We start from the raw sequence: 13,056 nt of genomic DNA, 5'->3' as shown, positions 1-13,056 counted from the left end.
CCGAGACAAGGGTAATGATGGAAATGAAGAAAATAACTTAACTATTTAGGACTTAGTTACCTTGTCACTTTCCGGTAGTATAGGCCTCTACTACCTTTCACACCTACTCATACTCGTCCCAAGAAGATCAGACAACAACTTAACACATTGAGTCATATAACATAATTAGGGATTATATTACTTCTTGAAAAGCGATTTCAAGATTTATTTATGATATATTCCTATCACATCAGGCTACACACCCGAACTATTGCTTTCTCATCAAGGATCATATGATAGGCCCTATTTATTATATTACTACTCATACTCGTCCCAAGAACTATTGCTTTCCTATTTATTATATTACTACTCATATTCTTTTTCATATCCCATACTTGAATAATTCGTCCTCTATTCCCGAACTATTGCTTTCTCATCAAGGATCATATGATAGGCCCTTGCCTTCGGCTTTGGCGGCACATTTTGCCTTGCTGTTTCGTTTTTCTTTGGGAAGTTCTTCGAAATATTCCCACCATCTCCACATTCGTAACATTTCTTATTATCGAATGTACAATCTCTTGATTAGTGACCGACCCTACCACACTTATAACAATCCACTTCTCCATCACATCTTCCAAAGTTCTTCTTCTTGTACTTCTCACACCACTTAGCTTCGCTGCTACCCCAGACTTCTTGTCATCCGGTTCAGAATTTGTTAATCTTCCCTTCTTATAGGATCTTAAAGATCCCTCCAGCTTCCTCTTCTCTCCGGTCTCCGTTCTCTCCAGACCCTTCTCCTGAAGTTAGGTCTCCACATTCTTGGCTGCCCTGACGGCTGTCTTTAAAGCAATTGCTATTTTCACCGTTGGGCCAAATTCTGTCGGCAACCCGTTAGCAAACCTCTCTATCTTGGAGAGTTCAGTCGGCACCAAGTAGGGGAATAATTCATCTTCTCGGTGAATGTGGTGGTATACTCATCAACGCTCATCTCCCCCTTCTTCAGGTTATGATACTCAATGTTCATGTCTATCAGATCTACTTCTGAGCAGTACTACATCTTCAGCTGCTCCAGGAACACTTCTCAAGACATCTTCATGGATTCTACCTGCGACATTGTATCTTCTAACAACTTACACCAACTTAAAACCCCGGTCTTTAGTTTTCTGAATGCAAAGACAATTTTCTGCTTGTTGTTGCAGTTGCAGCTCTCAAATACCATCTCCATCTCGAAGATCCGATCCATAATATCTATTAGCTTTGGGCTTCCTGGAAGATTTGGTGGATTCGCACCCAAGAAGTCGTTATACTTACACCCATACTTGTCAATCCCTCTTTTCAGATCGTTCCTCCTTACCACTCAAGGTTCAGCTTGACTCACAGTTCGACTGTAATTCCCTTCCTTCGATTGTTCCTCCTCTAACTCACGCTGCACAATGGGTGCAATAGGTTCTATTATACTGTACCATAGTAGAGTCCTTTTCTCTTCCATTTGTCGGTCTAACATTACTTGTATCATCGCCATTGTGATAGGTTCGGGTGCAGGTGTGATGACTGGTGCACGACCCATCGCTCGCACAGGCTGTTGGTTTCCATTGTTGTTTCCTAATCTGCTTCTTGTCCTCACCATGTTGTTCTATATACTAAAGTGACATTTAGTGTGCCGAGATGAGAATATAGATAAGGAAGGTTTAGACGTGTAATCCTCCTTATCAATCCGAAACGTTATATTCCAGTTCTAATATCGTAATTAAACGTTTAGAAACCTGAACACGTAAATTTCCTAACTCTAGGTCGGCAACATACCTTAAATCTAATAATATCAATTTATATAGGCTACCTAAGGAATCTCAAGGCATCTTATATCACTCAAAAGTCATTTAGCACAATAAGCAAATTAGGCATCTAATCCTAAAGTAAGCTATTGCTTGTGTCAATTCATGTGTACTACCTAAAATATAATAGACACACTCCTCACGATCATCGCTTAGAATTCTAAGTTTAATTCTATAAATCCTACAAATTCCTAGTTCGATTAAATTAATGTTCTGATACCAACTGTGGCATCCCTATGCTTATTTTAAAACAGAGTATTTCTTTTGTTGCAAAATTGGTCCCAAAAATATCATTTCAATGTGATATAATATTAACATTAAACATTTATGAAGAAACGTTCGATATTTATATGTTTTCAAAACTTGGGATGTCATAACTGATACATAACATAAGCATAAACAAATCTTTCATTAATTTATACTATGATCTACGTCTCCTTTAATCTCTCAGTGTAATGTATCTTTGCATCGATAACTATGATAGAGATAAACTGAGTGCGTCATGTTGGGAAACCTGGTGAGATACATAGGGTTTTCAAACCACAATAATATATTTAATTTGTTTATTCACATATTTCATATCAAACAATTAACTCGATTAACCATCCCCTTTTTCTTTATTTATTCTTCCCTAAGGATTTATCCTAAGGGTCATCTCCTACATCGCATTTACGTATCATCCCCTACATCGCATTTCCTTATATGTTTGTTGCTAAGGACTTTTCCTAAGGATCATCACCTATATTGTATAGACATTACTGTTTTGCGGATTACTCCCCAAATACGTGTCCAGTAAGGGTTAGAGTATCATCGCATGAATACGTAGTTACTACATCGGCTGAACTCGTAATTCATCACCTACAGGTTATAAGCATGTCGGTGTTTCCACATGACTTGTTTAGATTAGTCAGTGGTTGCCATCTATACTCCGGTAGATGACTACATCGCAACATCGCAACTCAAGGTCAGGGCATCTCCTAGTCGTCTCCTATTTATCATCACCTATCAACCATTACCTATTACTACCCAATACATACATATATATATATATATATATATATATATATATATATATATATATATATATATATATATATGTGTGTGTGTGTGTGTGTGAGTGTGTGTGTAATACTTATATGATTAAATCAGCTAAACATCATCTTATAATATCTTATGTAACACATAATATTCTCAGCATAGATAATAAGCACATAAGGATGTAATTATCTAGATATTTCATATCTATGTGTAAGATGAAAGTAACTATGCACTCACCTGATGAAAATGGTTAACTGACGATTTCGGCAGGCTTTGCTTCATACTTTGAAAAGACCTAGATGCATAAAGTGCTAATCCTTAGTCTAGTTTCGTAATCATGGTGAATATAATAACTATTGTATAGATTCCTCACTAATAATAATATCTACATTAGGATCTATCAAGTAAGGATCAAGCAGGCAGGACAGTTGGGAGGCATGACCATTTTGGCATATAGCCTTTCTGAAATCCAACAACCAAGTCAACATGACCATTCTACACACCTCTCCCATAAGTAGATCAATTAGTATAACAACTTGGAATTACTGATAAATCTTATTTATAGGTTCATAATAATGCCTGATGAATATACCTACAAGTTACACTGAGAGAAATAGAGTGTAGCTTAACTTACAAGGATTTCTAGCGAAAGGTTGGGAATTGTACTGGCATAATTCTGACTTGAGAGCTTCTATTTGTCGGGCTCTTTGTTGCCTAGAGCCTTGCTAAACACCCCTTATAAGGACTAGAAGGACTTGGACTCAAGAAGAAAGAAGTCTTCGAGCAAATGGATTTAAAAGATGTGCGCAAATGAGTGATTTTTGCAATTTATTTAAAGGTTAACAGGAAGGAGTACACCCAATATAGTGAGTACGCCCAACGTAATTTAGGGCTACGCCCAACGTAGTGGTGTGGGCAACAAACAAATACGTATGTAGATTTTAAATCTTCAAAAATTCATAATTTTCACATACGAGCTCCGTTTTTGACAATCTTTAAATCCACGCGTAACTATCGACGACATCTACAATTTTCGTTTAGACTCCGTCGACTAATTTTGACTTCATTTTTAAAGTTATATTTTTAACAGGCTTAGACTGCTGAATTCCGTTAAAAATTTCATAACTCTCTCGTCTGACGTCTGTTCTCGACTGTCTTTATATTGTTGAACTCCTATTAACTAGATCTTCAATTCTTGTTTAGATCGTTTCGGCTAAAATTGACTAGTCTATAATCCGACTTCTAAGTTGTATACTCCTACGCTGAATCTTAGAAAAATCACAACTTCCTCTCACGAAGTCAAATTTGGAAGTTCTTTATATGTACGCTCTCAGTTTAACGACTACTACGACTTCTGTTTAGATCTCGTAGGTTAAAAAGTAACTTATCAAAAATAGACTTTTTACGATACGTAGAGTCGTGCCGGTTTAATCGCGAAACTTCGAAGAAGCATAACTTCTTCACACGAAGTCGAATTTCAACGTTCTTTATATGTATAGAATCATTGTCACATATACTATAACTTTTGTTAAGATTATTTGTCCTAAATAATCTTCTATCAAAAAGTCATTTTTAACGCGTATTATCTCTAAATTGACTACCAAATCTATGGACGTTACAATACCTCAATAAATTTTTCACAAAATCAATTTAGTGCGAATAATATGAACAAATGGATGTGATACCACTGTTGGATCATGATGCATATTCCATTTAATCATAACATAACGAAAGCCCTAAACACAAAACATCATGATTGAACCATGAATCATAGTTCAACATCATGATGCATATTCCATTTAATCAAAACATAACGAAAGCCCTAAACACAAAACATCATGATTGAACCATGAATCATAATTCAACAACAAATAACAACCCACTCTATAAGTGGTTAAAAGAATTACTATTTTGATGTCAATAAGATCAATGATTCATAGTAGAAGCCATCTAATGGAATTGTACCTATTGGCTTCAAAGTAACAAGCTTTTCGTTATTCCTTGGTGCACAAGCAAACCCGCTAAACCCTTATGGAGGTTCTTTCTTGCGCCCTCGTTGAACTAAAGAGCAGAAGGGAGAGTCTATCTCGAATTAAGGTTTTTGCATAAGGAGCCTCCTTTGCTCTTGCATTCCTTATATAATGAATTCAAACCCTAAAAGCGTTTCTTAAGCTTCAAGTTTGATGAAATTACCATAACAAACCTATGACTATTATTACATAAATAATATTTGTAGTTAATTTTAGTTATTTGATTGATAAATTAATAAATAACAATTTAATCACTTTAATTATTATTCTTACTTTTTATTGGAGTTAAATATGTAATCTAAATAGACCCATGTTAATATATATGGTTAATATAGTGTCACTATCATGCGTTGTCTGAAACACCTACCTCTTGTAAGTTACTTGATATTTTTAGGAAGGGGTTGTATATCTCTCATTTTCAAAGTCTTCAATTCGTACCAAGGTGTACGGCATGGGCGGAAGTAATTAGTTGGTAGGGGTAGCACGTGCTACCCCTCAATTCTTCCATAGAAATAGTATTATATATATAATTACAAAGTCAATTATGATATGCTTTTTAACCAACTGTCAGATTATATTTAAAATAGAAGCTCATAGGCCATAGCCTATTAATTTGAATAACTTAGCCCATTTATTAAAAAATATGGGGTTTTGTTTTGTGAGCACCTAAATTACGAAGGATCCTGGGGAAAAAAGAAATTGATATATTTTTGCTGTTCTTGTGATCATCCTTTTACTGCCGCTGCCTCCTGCTTCACTATAATTTTTCTTGGCAAAGCTTATTCACCAATTTCGCTATTGGCTCACTTACGGAATATGAAACAAGTAATATTTAATTTTCCATCTTTAATGTTTGATGATTTAATGTTTAATGATTTAGTTTAATTTATTTGTTCAAATTGAAAACCTAATTAACCAACTAGTTGCTCACTTGTATTATGTTTAAATCTTCAATTGTGAATTTTAAATCTTTAATTGTATTTGTAGGGTTTAATTGGAAATTTTTTAAAAGGACATTGGATGTTGGTAGTAGTGATGAAAGTGGTGGAGGAAAAAGACCTCATCCTCAACCTCAACCTCAACCTCAACCACAACCTCAACCACAACCACAATCACAATCACAGCATATTGCACCTAGTTTTGATATTAATAATCTTCATTCGGACCCGACGGATAGACCAAGAATTACATCATATCATCCAAATCAAAGGGATGAAATAAGGATAGCATATTGGATTAAAGGACCTTCTCAACCAAAAGGCCATGATTTTCCATCAATAAAAGTTGGTAGTAAGAACATACGTTTTGTAAGGGAATGGTTTGATGAATTTAATTGGTTAGAGTATAGCACAAAAGAGAACAAAGCTTATTGTTTATGTTGTTACTTGTTTGGAGATATTGTGGGGAAACAAGGGGGGAGAGATGTATTTGTGACGGGAGGCTTTGACACTTGGAGTAAAAAGAAATCATTGAAAGATCATGAAGGTAAAGTTGACAGTCATCACAACAAAGCAAAACAAAAATGTGAAAATCTAGTAAAGAAAAACCAATCCATTAGTAAAGCTTTTCATAAGCAAACTGAAGTTGAAGCAAGTAACTATCAAATTCGATTACGTGCTACAATTGATACTTGTAGATTTTTATTGAAGAATGCGTTACCATTTCGTGGTCATGACGAGTCGGATGGGTCAATTTCTAAAGGCCTTTTCATTGAAGAATTATCATTCCTTCGGGACCATAATGAAAGCATTTATAAGGTTACTTTAGAAAATGCTCCAAAAAATGAAAAGTTGACGTCTCCAAAGATTCAAAAAGAGATTGTTCAATGCTTTTCAAAAGAGATAATAAAATCCATTTGTGAAGAAATTGGTAATGATGTGTTTACTATATTAGTAGACGAGTCTAGTGATGTATCCAAAAAGGAACAAATGGCTATGGTTTTGCGATATGTTAATAGCCTTGGATTAGTGAAAGAAAGATTTGTTGGCATTGTTCACGTGAAGGATACAAGTTCTTTAACTCTAAAAGAAGCCATTGATTCGGTATTTACCAACAATAACTTGAGTATATCTCAGGTAAGAAATTATGAATTCTTTTTTTTATGTATTTGAATCTTTATCTATTTTATTTCTTATATATATATTTGATATAGGTAAGAGGGCAAGGATACGATGGAGCAAGTAATATGCGGGGTGCATTTAATGGTTTGAAAGCATTGATATTGAAAGATAATCCTTCGGCATATTATATACACTGTTTTGCACACCAACTTCAATTAGTGGTTGTGGCTGTAGCAAAAAACCACGATGGTGCTGATGATTTCTTTGAGCAATTAGCTTTGGTGGTTAATGTGGTGTGTGCTTCTTGTAAAAGAAAAGATATAATACGAGATAGTTATAAGGAAAGGGTTCAAAAAGAAATTGGTAATGGTGAAATTGAGACTGGAAGAGGGTTAAATCAGGAGACTTCTCTTGTTCGAGCTGGGGATACAAGATGGAGCTCACATTATAAAACAATAATAAGTTTGAAGAATTTGTTTCCGGAGGTTATCAAGGTTCTTAAATATGTTGAAGAGGAGGGGTCTAGTTTAAATAACCGAAATCAAGCATACGGTATTTTGTCGTATTTCAAGACTGTTGATTTTGTGTTTTATTTACACTTGATGTTGGAGATTTTTGGTCTCACGAATACCTTGTCAAAACATCTTCAAAGAAAGGATCAAAATATTTTGGAAGCGGCTTCTTTGGTAAAAGTGACGATGAAAACATTCAAAGCTTTTAGAAATAATGGGTTTCCTTCAATGTTTGAGAAGGTATTTTCCTTTTGTCATAAACATAAAATTAAAATTGTGGAAATGTCTGAATTTTATGTTACTCCAAGAAACCGTAGGACCAAGGTTACTAATCAACATCACTTTGAAGTTGATATTTTCAACACGGTTTTGGATATGCAAATTCAAGAATTTGGGGACCGTTTTAGTGAAGTGAGCACCGATTTGCTTGAATACATGGCGGCTTTGAGTCCTTGTAATGCTTTTTCTATGTTTGACAAATCAAAGTTGGTGAAGTTAAGCGAGTTGTACAAAACCGATTTTAATGATTCGGAAAGGGTGTATCTTGATGGTCAACTTGAAACCTATTATCACTCTTTGATTGATGATGAGAGATTTTCTAATTTGAAGGGAATTTTTCTCGTTTGATGGTGGAAACCGGGAAACATCTTTCTTTTCCTTTGGTTTATCTGTTATTAAAATTGACTTTGGTTTTGCCCGTCGCAACCGCAACCGTTGAAAGATGTTTTTCCGCAATGAAGCTTTTGAAGACCGACTTACGTAACAAAATTGGTGATGATTTTTTGAATGATGCTTTAATTTGTAGTGTAGAAAAAGAAGCACTTATGGATGTTAAGATCGAACGAGTGATAGAGCGCTTTCGGAAAATGGGTAATCGTAGAGGACAACTTTAAAAAATGTAATTATGTAAGATTTTTGCGCTAGTTTGTTATTTCTAATGAAACCATAATTAAAAAAAATTATCTTACTATCTTTTATCGGGATTTTTTTTGTGCTACCCCTTGCAAAATTTTCTAGTTCCGCCACTGGTGTACGGTCTATCCACCATTTTAGTTGTTAGAAATGGACGATGATCCGTACACAACACTTTTTAGCAATACACAACAATTTATGTTTTATATAATTATATAGTACAACCATCTAATGCATAAATTGTTATGTATGACTAAAAAGTGATATGTACAAATCACTACCCAACTGAAATGTTAGTGCAAGTATGCATGCTTTTGTTAGAGTAGTCAATAATAGTCAAAAGTTCAACCATCTTATTGAAAGGTGTTGTATGTGGTTTAAAGCCTCCATTATGTGTATTTTATTATTTAACGACGGAATCAATCTCTCTCTCTCTCATGATTTATTATCCAATCTTTGTATTTGATGGGTTTATACAAAAGAAAAAAACATGCTTTTTTGCAACTTGTAGTTCTTAAAAGATTTAAATTATCTTAGCATAACTAAAAAACCCAAATGCACATATCATTTTAATTCTCAATATGGATTTCTAAACATCAAAATAATTCCAATAATCATAATCCAATCCCAGTCAAAGAGAAGAACAGCACATGTGGTCAGAAGTACATGGTTATGAACAGTTCATAACTGTAAAACCATAGAAATTGGCAAATGTACAGTCCCTCATCAATATATGGTCTAGCCAAGAACTTCTAATGAGCCCAAATTTGACCCAAGAGGTGCCCAAAATCAACTTCCAGAAACAGACACTTCAACAATATACGGTGCAATTCATCTCCAAGAAAGTTAGCACATATTTTTTAAATGTGGATCTAAGAAACTACCTAGGTGCATTCAAATTCATAAATGTTAATGTAAAAATGGAAATAACTTTCAAATTGATATCTAGGCCTGAAGTAAACACAACATGTAATCAGCATCAGTCATTAAACATATGACTCATAATAAATTTGCCTTTTAAAGGACATAGTATAGTAAGGAACTAAGGATCTGTTAATTAGTTAAAAGAGAAAGGCTAACTCATAAGTATGAGGCGCTTTTTCTCGTGTAACGCGCGTGTTACTGGAAAAAGAAAGCACTGGTTTTTTTTTTCTTCTGTCCATTTGCAGTTTCTGGTAGTTTTTTATTTTATTTTTATAATAACATAATGTATGTTCAATCCATAGAATATTAATGGTAATCATAAGTTGATGCAAATTGCAAAGTCCTTTTTTATTATAAACAACTTGATAAATTGACATCATATAACAACTTTATTTGTGGGTCTTCTTTCCATTGAAGATGTGAACCAAAAGTTGGCCACCGGCACCACAATATATGCTGACCCTAGAAAATCAAACTTTGCTTTCTCTAATTTTATTTTAATATTTTCACCACTTTTATAATTAACATTATACATCGATCATATACATATAAATAACCTGTATTCTTTGATCTAACAAGTATTTTTAGGGTTTTCTTGACCAGATTGACCGTAAATCTGAGACATAGTTAGTATTATGATCCTGAATGTCTGTATTTTCTTATTTGTTTGTATTCAGATTCTCTCGAGAATTATACATGAAAGTGATAGCCAGGCCTGGAAATGAAAGAAATGCCATCATACAACTTGTTTTTGAGTCTCCGACACCATGTTCTCCTTGTCAGCCCTCTCTTTCATCCATAAGAAACAAAAAATATAATACATCAAGTGTTCCAAGGAAACAATCAGGAATAAGCAGATGCTGTATATTCTGTAGTCCTCGTATTTTTGTGAACGTGTAGTGTGTGGAGATATATGACCACTCATACAGAATTTGTTGGGTAGTCCAGGCGTATTAATTAATTAGAATATAGTGAGAGCAACCTCCAGGGTTCAAGTAGGGGTATTTTTAAAGAAACTCACACAAAAATGTGTTGGATATGTTAGTTTATTATGGGAATGTGTCTAGTTGATGTTGGTCTCCAACACGTTTCTTGATAGCATCCACTAGAGTAAATCCACTATAGTATTGTTTTTGTCACATGATCAATGGCTGATCAGCACACCAAAAACCTCAAAATATCTAAGTATACTAAGTTTTACCATAAAAGTTATTTATTTGTCCTAAGAAAGTGAAAGATTATGTAGATGAATAAAGTACTATACGTACTACCTTCATCTCTATTTCTCGTTTTTTTATCTAGTCTAAATGTCCCGAATATACCTCTCGCTCACACTATAGGAGATGGTAGTCTATTATTTATTGTATTATTTGTATTTAATATTTCGGCTCACATCCCTGTATTCGATTGGGCACAGTGTCCATGTAAGTATTTTCTGTTGAGATGATGGAATGGTGTTTAGGTGATGTAAGACTCCAACATGATGTGATTTTGCAGACTATATGAACTACGAAAAGTTGAGGGAGATAAATTTTGTGACATCATCTTGCAGTGATCAGTAAACCTAGAGTTTACTCTGAGGGGGGTGGGTATGTATCTTTCCCTTCCCACATGTCACTTCTCAAATCACATGAAATGGTCCCTTCCAACAACTATCCAATACTTGTATATACAACTCACCCTATGAATAGTTGACGTAGTAAACACAGGAATTGGGAAAGCCGGATAGGAAGGGTAAAGCGCCACCCGGGGCGGTGTTCCCACCAGTACCACCATACCCGGCCGCAAGGCTCTTCCCGAGCGTATCCCACACCGACCACAAAATATCCTGAATCAGCTCCAATAAGACGTGATTGATATAGGTTAAATCATGGGTATATGGACATGATAGAGTTTATTTCAAACCAGGCAAACCATAATTATTCAAGGTGGGTGAAATCTTGGGGTAACCGAATATGTTGAAGTTATTCTAGATAAGATCTAGCAAGAGGCCATAAACTTTCTGGTCACAATGTGCCAGAATTTCACTGGTTACATTATAGGGATGTAAGAACCATTGAGACCCACCTCGGAAAAGTTGACAGTGGTTCTGAGGTCCAAAGATATTCGTTTTTCAACATTTATACACATTCTTCTAACAGTCGACGAGCCTAACACAGAGGTTAGAAACATTTCAGGGCTCAAATCTCGTGTGATCATGTTTTGGGGAAATCCGCCATTGCCGAACTTTGAACCAAGTACAATTGTGAGATTTTGAACTAGCTCCATGATGCAATAAACATCTTTACGAGACATCTTTCTTAGATATTTCACGCATAGAAGAAAATCGAATGACTCGCCTGTAGGGCTCACATAGTTTTTATATAGTTGTGAGTACCATAAGTTCTTAGTTCCTCAGGTGTGAATACACTTTACTTTTAACCAAGGAACTCAAATATTTTCCTCGGGCTCCAAGAAGATGCGATTCACTTTTGAGCACATGTTTTGTACTTTCATTTTCATTTCGGCCATGTGAGAAACTAGTGATCATATCCGACGCACTTAGGTTCAGTGTGATTGTGGGGCTAGAATTCTTAGTTTCAAATTAAGAGATTATAATTTGTTTCGACTCTGAACTTACCTCGCTTGAAGGTGAGTACAAAAAGGGGTAAACTTGTGTATTCTAGGGAATCTCAAACATGGAATCTGGACTAAATACACATATAGCTTAGTCTAATAAAGTGTAACCTAATGAAGTAAGCTTTCTGCACCTATTTTGAGACCTTCATGAGACTCACGCGTACACACTTTTTATTGGGAACGAGATGAATCTCACCGAAAGTTTAGTAATAGGGCTTGAAATCTTTTTGAATCGGAACTACTGTACACAAATATTGAATCAAACTGAGCACCTTTTTAAGTTATACTGAAAAATTTCCATCTAAAGTAATACACTTTTTTATTATATAACTAAAACCTAAACCCCGTATTAATGTACACCACGAAATCAAAACGCCTTCTCCAATTACAAAACACAAATGCAAGGTTTTCCTTGAAAGTGCTACATGTCATGGATTCTAGTGTTTCACTTATGCTATTGGAATTTTTAGTTTTGAACGAGTTTTATCAGAAACCAACATGAATTGGTTGATCACTCCCTCTCACACATATAGATGACAACAAAAATAAACCAGACAAATGCCACAGCTATCAATTGCAACAAAAAGGGGCCATCACTTTGCACTATACCCATCAAGGAATAATTGAGGCGCACATGCATAAAAATGTTTCTAATGTTTGTATCCCTCCCCTTTTTGTTCTTAAATCTTTCTCACTTTTCTGAAATGATTAAAAGGGGAAAGAAGATAGACCCATAAAGAAAATAATTAATTTCTAAGCAATACCCATCATTTCAAGAAGGTAATTATTGCTTGGAACCATCTCTTGGATCCAAAAAAGTGAGCGGATTGGCTTCACTCATTGATGCCTCTTCAACTGTTTGTGTCTCCCATTTATGTTTTTGAACATGCTTTGATTATCCATTGTTACCAACTGCTTAAGGAATGGACACATCTTTCCTATAAGTTGAAAGCTAATGTATGCTTTGCATTTTATACGATAACTAAGTTTCACTGCTTTCTAAGCTATGGAAGCTATGTTCTCGTATTCTATTAGAGTAACAAGTGCCCAATCTTGTCAGTTTTTAAAATTCAATAACTCTTTATCTTCTAACAATTTGAGACCATATCTTCTTTTACATACAAGGAGACCATGCTGGTTCTTAAGTTCT

The 13,056-nt window shown here is 34.9% G+C and overlaps 1 protein-coding gene across 1 annotated transcript; it reads left to right on the top strand.

The window, feature by feature from the left end:
- Positions 1-5,330: 5,330 nt before the first annotated feature.
- On the top strand, positions 5,331-8,344 carry LOC145104366 (uncharacterized). Its single transcript, XM_079041629.1, has 4 exons — positions 5,331-5,340; positions 5,867-6,954; positions 7,032-8,001; positions 8,061-8,344. The coding sequence occupies exons 1-4, from the start codon at positions 5,331-5,333 to the stop codon at positions 8,342-8,344; spliced, it is 2,352 nt and encodes a 783-aa protein (XP_078897755.1).
- Positions 8,345-13,056: the final 4,712 nt, after the last annotated feature.

The sequence above is a fragment of the Lactuca virosa genome, chromosome 4 (genome assembly GCF_052849685.1).
Source record: "Lactuca virosa cultivar CGN04683 chromosome 4, Lactuca_virosa_CGN04683_v6, whole genome shotgun sequence".
Taxonomy (NCBI): Eukaryota; Viridiplantae; Streptophyta; class Magnoliopsida; order Asterales; family Asteraceae; genus Lactuca; species Lactuca virosa.
This window is presented reverse-complemented; position numbering and strand designations above follow the sequence as displayed.